General features: G+C 39.3%; 2 protein-coding genes and 1 pseudogene across 2 annotated transcripts in view; 2 read left to right on the top strand and 1 right to left on the bottom strand.

The window, feature by feature from the left end:
* The window catches only part of LOC146981176 (nuclear factor 7, brain-like), a 454,853-nt gene that overhangs the window by 54,805 nt on the left and 387,328 nt on the right, over positions 1-12,720 (bottom strand). The gene's annotated exons all lie outside the window — the stretch shown is intronic.
* LOC146981181 (nuclear factor 7, brain pseudogene) lies at positions 7,029-8,038 on the top strand (annotated as a pseudogene).
* Positions 11,062-12,673, top strand: LOC146981182 (nuclear factor 7, brain-like). Its single transcript, XM_085788247.1, has one exon. The coding sequence runs from the start codon at positions 11,237-11,239 to the stop codon at positions 12,671-12,673; it is 1,437 nt and encodes a 478-aa protein (XP_085644373.1). The 5' UTR covers positions 11,062-11,236.

Genomic DNA, 12,720 nt, shown 5'->3' on the forward strand with positions numbered 1-12,720 from the left:
CCGCCATCTTTGATTTTTGGAGCCAGCAGAAACCATATTTGGACGAGAGGGCGGGGCTAGGGCGGGTCGGACCCGCGTCTCAGAGGCTGCTAATTTACCCAGCAACACCGGCTAACTGACCGCTCTGCCTGACCCGCTTCTTTCTTTCTTTAACCTTTATTTAGATTTCCAATGACGTCGAGAGCACATCAAATCAAAACAACAATCACATAACAGTTGCATTAATTATAATACAAATCAAGCAGCAGTTACATAAAGTATAATCACGCATTATCAACAATTTTAGGATTATTTTTGAAGCAGTTACATTCAGAAGTGTGCATATTTATGACCATATTTTTAAACTGGCCCGGGGGAACAAATGAGTTCATTTTCAGAGATCGTTGAAGAGAGTTCCAGGTATGAGTGGCAGAAAAACTGAAACTCTAACCTCTATTATGCGCTTTCTGTAAGTCAATGGAAAGTTAGATTTATTCCTATAAAAATATCAACTAACTGCAAGGTTGTCAATATGGTATTTGTAAGTAAGTTTTTGATCCAACCAGATGCCTAGATATTTATTCAGTGACTCTTTGTATGTTATGTCCAGATAAAGTAGTAATACAGAAGTTGGTGTTTATGGCTTTTGAGAAGATCATATACTTGGTTTTGTCCGCATTGAGAATTAGTTTGAGATTGAAGAGAGAATACTGGAGTTTGTTGAAGGCTTGCTGGAGGGTTTCAGTGGCAGAGTGTGGGGTATCGGAGACACAATAGAGAATTGTGTCATCAGCATAAAGATGGGTGTGACAGTTAGTTATTGTGGATATAATATCATTTATATAGATTGTGAATAACACAGGTCCTAGTATGGATCCCTGCGGAACACCTTTCGTTAAGGACAGCTGTGAAGAATAATGATGTCCCAGTGTCACTGACTGCTGTCTGTTGTTGAGCTTCAGGTACATTGTTGAGCTTCAGGCTCAACAATGTACCGAGCGGTTATGCTACTAACACCGTTAGCATCTACAACTCGAGGTAAACTTTATATAGTTATATAGTTAAAGTAATCTTAGAAGCTAGTTTATTTGCAAAAGCAGATAAATGCCATTTTGAAATAAATGAGCTGATGCTTTTGAATTATTCTTTACATAGTGTTGTTTTCAATAAAGCTTTATTTTTTTGAGTTACATCTGTTTTTGTACATCTCATCTGCTTGGTCAAAGCCACTCAACTTTGCTTTGACTGATATCACCTGTTTGTTTGTTTGTTTGTTTGTTTGTTTGTTTGTTTGTTTGTTTGTTTGTTTGTTTGTTTGTTTGTTTAGTTTATTTAAAGTGTAAAATCACCATGGTGCAACATGGTCTCGATACACTTTACAAAATTCATTACAATAATAAGAATCTCAGGGTCACTTTACACAAACGGTATACGATAAATGATCAAAAAAATACAATACACAGTATGTTTGCCAAATAGGCAAACATACTGTGGAGGACAGAAGAAAGAACAAGCAAAAGAACGCACAGAGAGATAAATAGGAAATTCAAATTTCGCCAAAACATTGTGTAAGAAGGTGTTTCTTAAGAAGTGTTTTAAAAATTACAGTGGAAGTGGATTGTTTGATATGCAGTGGGAGACTATTCCATAAATGGGGTGCACGGTAGGAGAAGGCCCTATAACCAAATGATTTTTTATTGACTGGGGGAATAACCAGAAGATGAGAATTTACAGAGCGGAGAGGACGGGTCAGAATATAAGGGATGAGCAATTCAGACAGATATGATGGGGCCAGGCCATTCAATACCTTGTAAGTAAGGAGAAGGACCTTAAAATCAGCTCTGGCCTGGACCGGTAACCAGTGAAGGTTGTAAGGTTGAAGGATGTAAATAATAGATAGATTTTCAAATAGTTTTTTTTAAAAACAGAGTTATCTTCTTTTGCAAATTAACTCTTCTTATCTTATTAAATACATGTCCATTGAACTATACACATATCCCATGAGGAGTAATGTGTCATGTTATTGTAGCCGATGTTAGCATTCGTAAGCTAATGAAAAGCTGTGAAATGTATTTTGACATTGTGTTTTAAATTGTTTTACAGAACCCAGAGACTTAAATTTCTGTCTCAAACTCTGAAGCTGCAACACATAAACTGTCACGGACTGAGACTGGTGGGTGACGGCTCCTGGACTTGATGTACCTCACCTGCATCACTGATGATCGGCTGCTGGAGCTCCAACCTGTGGACCACGTTACACTGCATTCACTCAGCTATTAGCTATTATTTTACATATCTATTATATACAGTAGCCTATAGGCACATATTTTTAGCAGGTTACCAAAATGATGTTGCACTGGAAATTCAGCTAATATAATACAAGCTTGTCTTTTGACAGTATGGCTCACCTTTACATCATCCACAGCTTCACGTTTTCACGTTTGGTATGATACCACTACCAGCAAGATAACAAGTTGATGGATAAACCTGGGGGTTTTGCAGCTTGTAGACCGATCCTACCGGTCACTGTTCTGCTAACATGACACCGTGGTTATTAAATATGAGGCGAAACTGTATTTATCCTGACCTGTGAAGACCTGTGAAGTCTGTGTCATCAGGTTGTCAATCATTGGTCGTGTAGGAAGATGATTGGTCAACTATGCTAACCTTTAAGGACTAATATCTAATTAATTATAGATTTTTTTTTCAGATGGACCACCGGGTCATATTTAAGGATGAGGAACTTTAGCTGTTTAGACCAGTCATCAGTTGAGAAAAAAATATATTGATCGAATATTTCATGATTGAAAATGAATGGGAATGGATTGGAGCCAGGGCTTTGTTGGGTAAAAAAAAAGGAAAAGCACTGAGCTCTGATACAGCAGAGAGACAGAGAAGGGAGGGGTGAGCATGAGGAAACCAAGAGAGTGCTGAGGAAGCAAGGGAGGAGTGGTCAGAGTGTACGCATGCGTGGGAGTGCTTCGTAAGTCTGGTGTCTAGGTGCCTATAGAGGGAGTCAAGGCAGGTAACGTAGATAACGCCCGTCAGCAAGACTGTGTGGCGCCAATGAAGCTGAACTTGGGATGAACCCCAACACAGGGGGTCTTGGCGTAGCAGTGCATTTCAATGCAACGGTTGTAAAGGGACACCAGAGCTCTTCGTAAAAAAACACACACAAAAAAACATCCAAATACCTCCATGATGCTCGTATGTAATGTCCGTCTTGTGCTGAAGCCCCAAATTGCGTAATTGTCCCGAAAAAAATTAAATAAGTCTATATTTTAAGCTTGTTTGTAGCGGAAGCTTCTCAAAGCTCCTCTTCCTGGTCCGTCCAAATCTCGCGTGATTTGCGCCGGCGTCAGTGCGGTTACTGCGAATCACGCGAGATTTGGACGGACCAGGAAGAGGAGCTTTGAGAAGCTTCCGCTACAAACAAGCTTAAAATATAGACTTATTTAATTTTTTTCGGGACAATTACGCAATTTGGGGCTTCAGCACAAGACGGACATTACATACGAGCATCATGGAGGTATTTGGATGTTTTTTTGTGTGTGTTTTTTTACGAAGAGCTCTGGTGTCCCTTTGCAACCGTTATATGGACATGCACTGCTACGCCAAGACCCCCTGTAACTCAGAGAAGGGACGGAGGACTCTGAGAATTCTTCCAGCCCTTAGTCAACATGAGGGTGAGTAGATAATGAGCGAAATATCATTCTAGGGTGAACTATCCCTTTAAAGGGAAACACATATGTGTGCATTTGTGTGTGTGTGATCAGACAGTTTGACAGCTCCTCTGTATTTGTTCTCAGCGAAAGATGACCAGGTGTCTGTATGATGAGATCTGTCTTGACCTTAAGGTTGTGGACTCCCTTGTTGATGAAGATGCATGCCCCAACCCCATGGCACTGTCAAAATGTCCACATGGAAATGACAACCCACAGAGTCTGTGTTGTTCAGTAAAGATCCAAGCTGTAGTGTGACGTCCCATCTCTCCTCTGATTGACTCTCCTCAACCATTTTCAGTTTCGCTGGGTGGAGAAGTGACTGAAATGAAATTGTCATTAGTATTTTTTTCCACTAGGTTGCGCTGAGAAACTGCACTAAAAATGATCCATTGAATTGTTTAAGTTATTTATTTATTAATTTTCAAATCAAAACCTTTGTTGCTTAGTAAATATGAGGAAGGATGATTAACTGAATATAAAAAAAAAATGTATTTGACAGTTACAAACAACATTTAGGCCTACTTAGTTTTGAGGTCAGGTTGTAAGCTATTCCCATGTCATGAGACCCAATATTTGTAATTCACCTGCATTTTCAAGAACAATAGTCAGGGAGCCCTTCCTACGTCCATGAAACAAAAAACATAAACAAAGCAGTCTTCAGTCTAAAATAATAAATAAAAATAAACATTGTTTCCTTAAATTTTCTTAAATGAAGTAAACTGCTGGCCAGCAAGGAACAATAACATGTAGAGCTCTTTATCTATATTTATGTTTATGTATGCATGTGTGGTATGCGAAGGGAGGATTGGGGATATGCGTGTTTTCCCTGGAATAATCAAGGATCACAGAGATGGCAAGGGGCAACTATCCTCCTTTATGGTCACAGGGAAACCTCAGCAGTCTGTCTCTCCAAAGCCCATTGAAAAGTAAACACCACATCATAAAGTGATATCAGTCAAGCGAGGCGAAGAGCAACACACGGCTGCAGTTGTAATCCTCTGAGCCTGCAATCCCCACACTTAACAAAGTATACAGAGTTTTACACACAAGAAAACAAAATAAAACACATTACCCAATGAAATAAGTAAAACTGCCAAAATAATCAACCAATTTTTACACGATATATTGTTGAATTTGGATCAATCAGTGATTAAAACTTAATTTTTCTCTAAAGTCAAGTCTCCTCTGTTTTACTGCAGCTGTTAACTAAATTTCTTTGTTCCCTGTTGATGTTTTAATACTCAGCTGTTAACTCAGTTGGATTCACATCAAAATATAAATAATTCAACAGTCGTGCAGATGCTGATAATAATATCTGAAGATCAATAGATGCAACAAGCTCTCCGTCAGGCTCATAATTCAGTGGTGCTGGTATATAAAAATGAGGATTTTTCTTAAATGTGTATAAAAATTGAACATTTTAATATACCTGCTTGAACCGTTTTTAAACTATACTTGTCATTTGACTGTACGTTACCTCAGCTATCTTACTTATTGTAAGAATAAAGTGAGACAAACTGATGCACTGAACCACAATAAACTGCCCCACCTCACTCTACATGATTGTAATAATAAATCCAGAAGTGTATTTGTTCATGTCAGCTTTATTTAGGCCTACTGTGTTATGCATAATGAGCAGACATTTTATTGAATTAATATTCTATCAGTTAAAAAACTAACATTTTTTAAAAAGTATTTGAAGCAGAAGTAAGCGGAATATTTGTGTTAATATAAGTCTTAAATAGTTATATTTTCCGACAGCAATCACTTACATAGAGTGTTTGGTCTGAAACACGGGTCTGTCAGTCACTCTGCTCTGCTGTAAGCCGAGGAGAAAACTTTCCTTGTATCCTACAACCTTTATCCAATGAGGAGAGAGAACGGCATAAAGGGGCGGTCCTCTCTGTGTGTGCAGCCAAGAGATGCGCGTGAATGTGGTGACGTAGGGACGAGGGTGGGGACTGCTAACTCCATCGGCTGACAAGAAGTTAGCCAAAACCACCGGATCGCTTACTTCTGCTTTAAGTCAGTCTTTAGTGGAAGTCAAAAGTCTTTATTTGAACATTGCAAAATATGACATATTGTATCCTAAGTAATATTATAGAGTTACTATTATTGCTGCTTTTTATTGGTGTAGTTGAAAGTTGAAAATATGATATATATTTTACAGTGTGAAATTAACAAAACCCCAAATCCCATCATGACATTTCTGAATGTGATTATATGTAATAAAAACATGTTTTTAAATGGGACAGAAGAGTTTAGATAATGAAAGTGTTAGAAATAATAAAATGACATTGAAAATGGGAATATTCTTTACATGGCAGTGTTGACATGACAGAGATCATATGTTTGATGAACAATCTTATACTTCATATCATACTCTCCAATTAAATTTAGTGTAATAAAATGTAGATTATTCTTTAAAATGAAGTGAATTTCATTACAACTTGACCTCTGAGCTTTAAGTAAATGTTGTTAGTTACTGTCAACTGATCATATTAAAGTTTTAATATTCAGTTAATCATCCTTAGTTTCTAATATTTACTAAGCAACAAATGTTTCGATTTTTTTTTCATTGATAAATAACTTAACCAATTAATTGGATCATTTTTAGTGCAGTTTCTCAGCACCACCTAGTGGACAAAAAAACTAATAACAGTTTCGTTTTCAACCTCTTCTCCACCCACAGCAGAGTAAATGAAACTGAAAACAGCTGAGCAGAGACGAGACGTCACATTACAGGTTTGGATCTTTACTGAACAACACAGACTCAGTGGATTGTACGGAGAAAGTTGAAGGGACTGAACTTTGGTGAGTCTTGTTATTGATTTAAAGAAATCTGGAAATCAAAGGAAATGGCTGAGAAAGCTGCTCTCTTGGAAAGTTACCTGAGTTGCCATGTGTGTTCAGAGACTTTCAGAGATCCTGTGTCTCTGAGCTGCAACCACAGCTTCTGTTCAAGCTGCCTGCAACAATTCTGGGAACAAGCTAAGAACAAAAACTGTCCCATTTGTAAAAGGAAATCTTTTTCATCTTTTCCACCCATAAACTTTTCACTCAAAGAACTGGCCGACTCCTTTGTTGGGAAGCAGAACAGTGGTTCACCTGAGGAAGAAAAACAGAAGGAGGAGGAAGAGGAGGAGGAAAAACAGAAGGAAGAGGTGGAAGAAGACAAGGAAAAAGAGAAGGAGGAGGTGGTGTGTGATGAACATCCCGACGTCCCTTATTGGTTCTGTGAGGACGAGCAGAAAGCTGTGTGTCCTGTCTGTGAGTTTCCTCTCCACCATGGACATAAAGTTGTTCCTATAGAAGAAGCAGTCAGTGACCTGAAGCAGCAGCTGAAATCTGACTTAGAGTCTCTGCAGGAAAAGTTGGACATATATGAGGAAGTGGAGAAAACCTACAATGAAATGGTTGAACACTCCAAGAAGCAGCTGTCGTCCACAGAGAGGCAGATCAGAGCAGAGTTCAACAAGCTCCACCAGCTCCTGAAAGAGGAAGAGGAGTCCAGACTGGCAGCTCTGAGGGAGGAAGAGGAGCAGAAGAGGAAGACTATGAGCAGAGAGATGAAGATGATTGAGGAGCAGATCTCCTCTCTGTCAGACAGTATCTGTGCTGTTGAAGAAGAGCTGCAGAAACACAAGGTGGCGTTCCTCAGCAGTCATAAAGCCACTCAGACCAGAGCCAGAGCCCAGTGCTCACTGTCAGATCCACAGCTGCTCTCAGGAGCTCTGATAGATGAGGCCAAACACCTGGGCAACCTGTCCTTCAGAGTCTGGGAGAAGATCAAGGAGAAGGTCCACTTCACTCCTGTCATCCTGGACCCAAACACTGCAAACAGATGTCTCTATCTGTCTGATGATCTGACCAGTGTGAGAAATGGAGACACAGAGCAGCAGCTTCCTGACAATCCAGAGAGATTCACTAGATATGCCAACGTTCTGGGCTCTGAGGGCTTCAGCTCAGGGAAACACAGCTGGGAGGTGGAGGTGGGAGATCATCCTGTCTGGACTGTGGGTTTGGTTAAAGAGTCAGTTGACAGGAAGGGAGAGTGTTCACCTTCACCAAAAGATGGAATCTGGTGCTTATTGCAGCGTGATGGAAAATACATCGGTCATGATTGTAAGACTGTGACAGTGAAGAAGAGTCTCCAGAGGATCAGAGTCCAGCTGGACTACGACGGGGGGGAGGTGTCCTTCTACGACCCTGAAGACATGACTCACATCTACACTCTCAGAGACACTTTCACTGAGAAACTCTTCCCATTTTTCAATATTGGAATAGCTGGAGATGCTAAAACCTCTGATATCAAAATGTGTCAGGTACGTTAGTTTTTCTATCATGATGGTTTGAGGTTTATTAAACCCTAAACTCATCATCACCACCACACTTTACAGCCAACCTGCTTCTACACCTGCTCACCTGTCATTTGGTCTTTCAAACACAGTTAATTAATATCTCACTGAACTGATCAGCAGTGTAGTTGAGTGTGTATACTGTGTAACATTCACTGAACTGATTATTTTTTGATCATGTCCATTTTTACCATCAAGATTAATATCTGAGAAAATGTAAAACAACGTGCTGTGAGTATCACATCATCATCATCATCATCATCAAGAGATAAACTTGTTCACATGTTCATTGTCCTGGTTATCAGCATCTTGTTTTGTTTGTTTTTCCACACATCCACTGTACTGATGTTTTGATTTTTTTTTTCTCCATTTTGTGACTGTTTGTTTGTGAGCAGTTTTGGCTTTTGAGCCTCTTATTATTTTTTTTGATGATGATGATTTCATCACTTATTGATCTGTTGTTTTATAGTTGGGAAACAGGTGTTAGTAATGATACTTTTTATCATCAGATGTTTACAATTAAATGCTAATTCCTGTTAAACTGTCAGACATTTTTGATTCTTATCATCATTATGACAATTTCTGTTTCCTCCTTCCTTGTGTTTTTTGGTTTTTTGGTTTTTTGGTTTTTTTTACAATAAGTAAATGTATTGGTTAAAACATGACTCAGTTTGTCCTGATTTACTAAAACTGTACTACACAGATAGACATTGAGGATTTCCCAGTGACACCTCTATCTAATAGGTAATCTTATCTAAAAACTGTGTGATGTCATGGAGGGATATGGGTTATTGTTATATTGTGTTTGTTTTACATTGCTGTAAATTATGGTATGAATATCTGTTTTCTATTTGATTTTTTTTTTTTTATCTTTATTGTATTTAATTTACTTGTATTATTTTAAATTTATGGGGTCTCATGTCATGTTTTGTAAAACAACAACAAAACAGTGATGTCTGAAGAGAGTAAAAAGCAAATATTATAGAACAGTTACAAAACTATTCAAATTCATGAACTGTGGCAGAATCTGGTTTAATTTTATAACAACTTCACTATGATGCTACGACTTTTTACTGCTGTTTGAACAAGTCATAGCAGTTGTTGAATTACACATCATCTGTAAGTGATCATTGTTTGTTCTGTCACCTGAAGACTTGAGAAGAAATAAAAACACCCGTTCATTCATTAGATCTGGCTGCATGCAGCATTTATTTGTTCATATTTTATATACGGAGAAGGACACTCGCTTCTCATAAGAAATAGTACAAAATGGATCAACCCCTTTTTGACACGTGACTTAAAAACAAAGTGGAGGTAAACATAATACGGAGGTTTCTGATAACACCGAGACGACATGCATGTTCCATTCATATAAATACACAGTATCAAATAATGGATCCAACTTGCAAGCAGTTGACTTGATTATGGGTTTCTCTAAGGACGGGACATCACATTAAATGTCCTAAATGTACAAAATGTATCGTTCTTGGCAAGCTTGTATATCAAAACATGCTTTTTTCTTTAAAGTGTTTGCATGCCCCTTGTGGTATTGTAAGTACGGACAGTAGGAGATCTGAAGTGATTTGGTTGTGGAGTGTTGTGAAGTGAGGACCCAGGAAGACGTTGAATGAATGGATCAACACACCGATCGTATCCTCCATCGTGGTCACTCGTGCTTTCACTCCTCAGCTCTTCTGCCCTGTAAACTGACACTTCTGAGGGGCTGCTGAGCAAAGATCAACAGTTCAATTCAACTGGACTCTTTGCAAAATATATAAACAGAGAGAGAGAGGGAAAAATAAGCTTATGCTGATTCCTCCACAAAAGGCAGATTTCAAAGAGGAAAACAAAGCGTGAGACAGTGCAAATTAAGATCAAGGTAAGATAAGACAAAGATATTTATATGATTCAACAATTTCTACGTCCTCACTATGAATCGTGCTTACAGTGGTGTTTGCTTTATGTTTCCTAAAAATCAATAACCAATTCCTTAGTTTTTGAGACATTAAGGTCAAGAAAATTGTTGCCACACCACTTAATGAAATCAGGAAGAGCATTAGCATGATCTGACTCTGTGCCATGAAGAAGTGACAACAACAGAGCAGTGTCATCTAAAAATGTAACAAGGAAGCTATCTGCCTTAAGGCTCCTGCAGCTGTCAGTATATAAAATACAAAGTGATGGAGAGGACACATCCTTGTAGTGAACCATGTTAGTTTTAGACAAGACCCCATTGACTAAAACCTGCCGTGTCCTGTTTGTTAAAAGATTTAAAAGCAAGGCTAAAAGCTGATCAGGCAGATTAAAATAAGACGCTAGTCTCTCGATTAAAATATGTTGTTGCATCTTATTAAAAACCAAAAAAATAAATTAAAAAAAATCGGCAAATAAAAGCCTGACATGAGATTTAGGTTTCTCCAGGTGTTTATATATTTTATCAAGGATAAAAAGTTTTGCATCATCCAATCCCTTTTATCTTTGGTAGGCAAACAGAAGAGGATCAAGTTTGTCTACAACCAGAGAGAGAACCTTTATTTGTTTTTTTAAAAAGATTTTTCACTACAAAAGAAGTGAAGTGGTCTGAATGCTTGTAATTCCGGGGGGTTCATGACCTTGGGAATGGGAATTATTGTGGAACATTTCCATGCAGCCTTTCTTTCCTGAGGTTCACCTGAGAAAAAGATATTTTTCTTTTTACAATAGGCTACAATGTTTATTGACAAACTGACACAAATTTTTTATTTTTCTCCTATTATTTCAGTTTCATTTTTGTTTGAATCTCCTGCCATGTGATTTTATTCATATTATATTCTAATAAAACCAGATGTGTTTACCCTGATGTTGTTTTGAAAATGTTTAACCAATAAATGAAAAAGATCCACATGACTTTGAGTGAATAAAACATTCATGTAAAAACTGCTGCAGATAAACAAGCAGAACATAAAGTAGTAAGTACTCCACTGTCCACAGCTCCACCTGCTGGTGAAAACACAACATGACAGTGTGTTAAAGTGAAAATCATTGACAGAGGTCGATGAAACTGAAAGTAAATGTGACAGTGTCGATCAGAGCTGAGACGCCATTACAGGGAGTGAGATCTCTACTGGAAAACACACGTTCAGAGGACTGTAAGAGGAAAGTTGAGGACTCAGTAACTTGGTGAGTTTTGCTAAAATGGCTGAGAAAGCTTCTGTCTTTGAAAGTTTCCTGAGTTGCCACGTGTGTTCAGAGACTTTCAGAGATCCTGTGTCTCTGAGCTGCAACCACAGCTTCTGTTCAAGCTGCCTGAGACAATTCTGGGAACAAGCTAAGAACAAAAACTGTCCCATTTGTAAAAGACGATCTTCAAAGGGTTTGCCTGAAGTGAATTTTACACTGAAGGATCTGGCTGATTCCTTTGCTGGGAGACAGAAATCTGGATCATCAGAGACTGAAAAGCAACATGAGAAACAAATGGTGGTTTGTAGTAAACATGAAGAGGAGCCTAGATTGTTCTGTAAGGATGAAGATCGAGTTGTGTGCACCGTCTGTGATTTTCCTCACCACCAGAGTCACAAGGTGGTTCCTGTAGAAGAAGCAGTCAGTGACCTGAAGCAGCAGCTGAAATCTGACTTAAAGTCTCTGAAGGACAAGAGGAACAAATACAAACAAGTGGAGAAAGCACACAATGAAATGATTGAACACTCCAAGAAGCAGCTGTTGTCCACAGAGAGGCGGATCAGAGCAGAGTTCAACAAGCTCCACCAGCTCCTGAAAGAGGAAGAGGAGTCCAGACTGGCAGCTCTGAGGGAGGAAGAGGAGCAGAAGGGGAAGACTATGAGCAGAGAGATGAAGATGATTGAGGAGCAGATCTCCTCTCTGTCAGACAGTATCTGTGCTGTTGAAGAAGAGCTGCAGAAACACAAGGTGGCGTTCCTCAGCAGTCATAAAGCCACTCAGACCAGAGCCAGAGCCCAGTGCTCACTGTCAGATCCACAGCTGCTCTCAGGAGCTCTGATAGATGAGGCCAAACACCTGGGCAACCTGTCCTTCAGAGTCTGGGAGAAGATCAAGGAGAAGGTCCACTTCACTCCTGTCATCCTGGACCCAAACACTGCACATCCCCGTCTCTATCTGTCTGATGATCTGACCAGTGTGAGACGTGGAGACACATGGCAGCAGCTTCCTGACAATCCAGAGAGATTCATTAAGTATCACACTGTACTGTGCTCTGAGGGCTTCAGCTCAGGGAAACACAGCTGGGAGGTGGAGGTGGGAGATCATCCTCGCTGGATTGTGGGTTTGGTTAAAGAGTCAGTTGACAGGAATGGAGAACAATTTGTTTCACCAGAATATGGAGTCTGGTGTTTATTTTATCGCAGTGGAAAATTCACCAATGGTGATAATAAGACTGTGACAGTGGAGAAGAGTCTCCAGAGGATCAGAGTCCAGCTGGACTATGACGGGGGGGAGGTGTCCTTCTACGACCCTGAAGACATGACTCACATCTACACTCACAGAGACACTTTCACTGAGAAACTCTTCCCATTTTTCAATATTGGAATAGCTGGTGATGCTCAAACCTCTGATATCAAAATCTGTCAGGTACGTTTGAGGTTTATTAAACTATAAACTCATCATCACCATCACACTTCACAGCCAACCTGCTTCTACACCTG

Source organism: Trachurus japonicus, chromosome 9, assembly GCF_045865225.1.
Source record: "Trachurus japonicus isolate A0001 chromosome 9, Traja_1.0".
Lineage (NCBI taxonomy): Eukaryota > Metazoa > Chordata > Actinopteri > Carangiformes > Carangidae > Trachurus > Trachurus japonicus.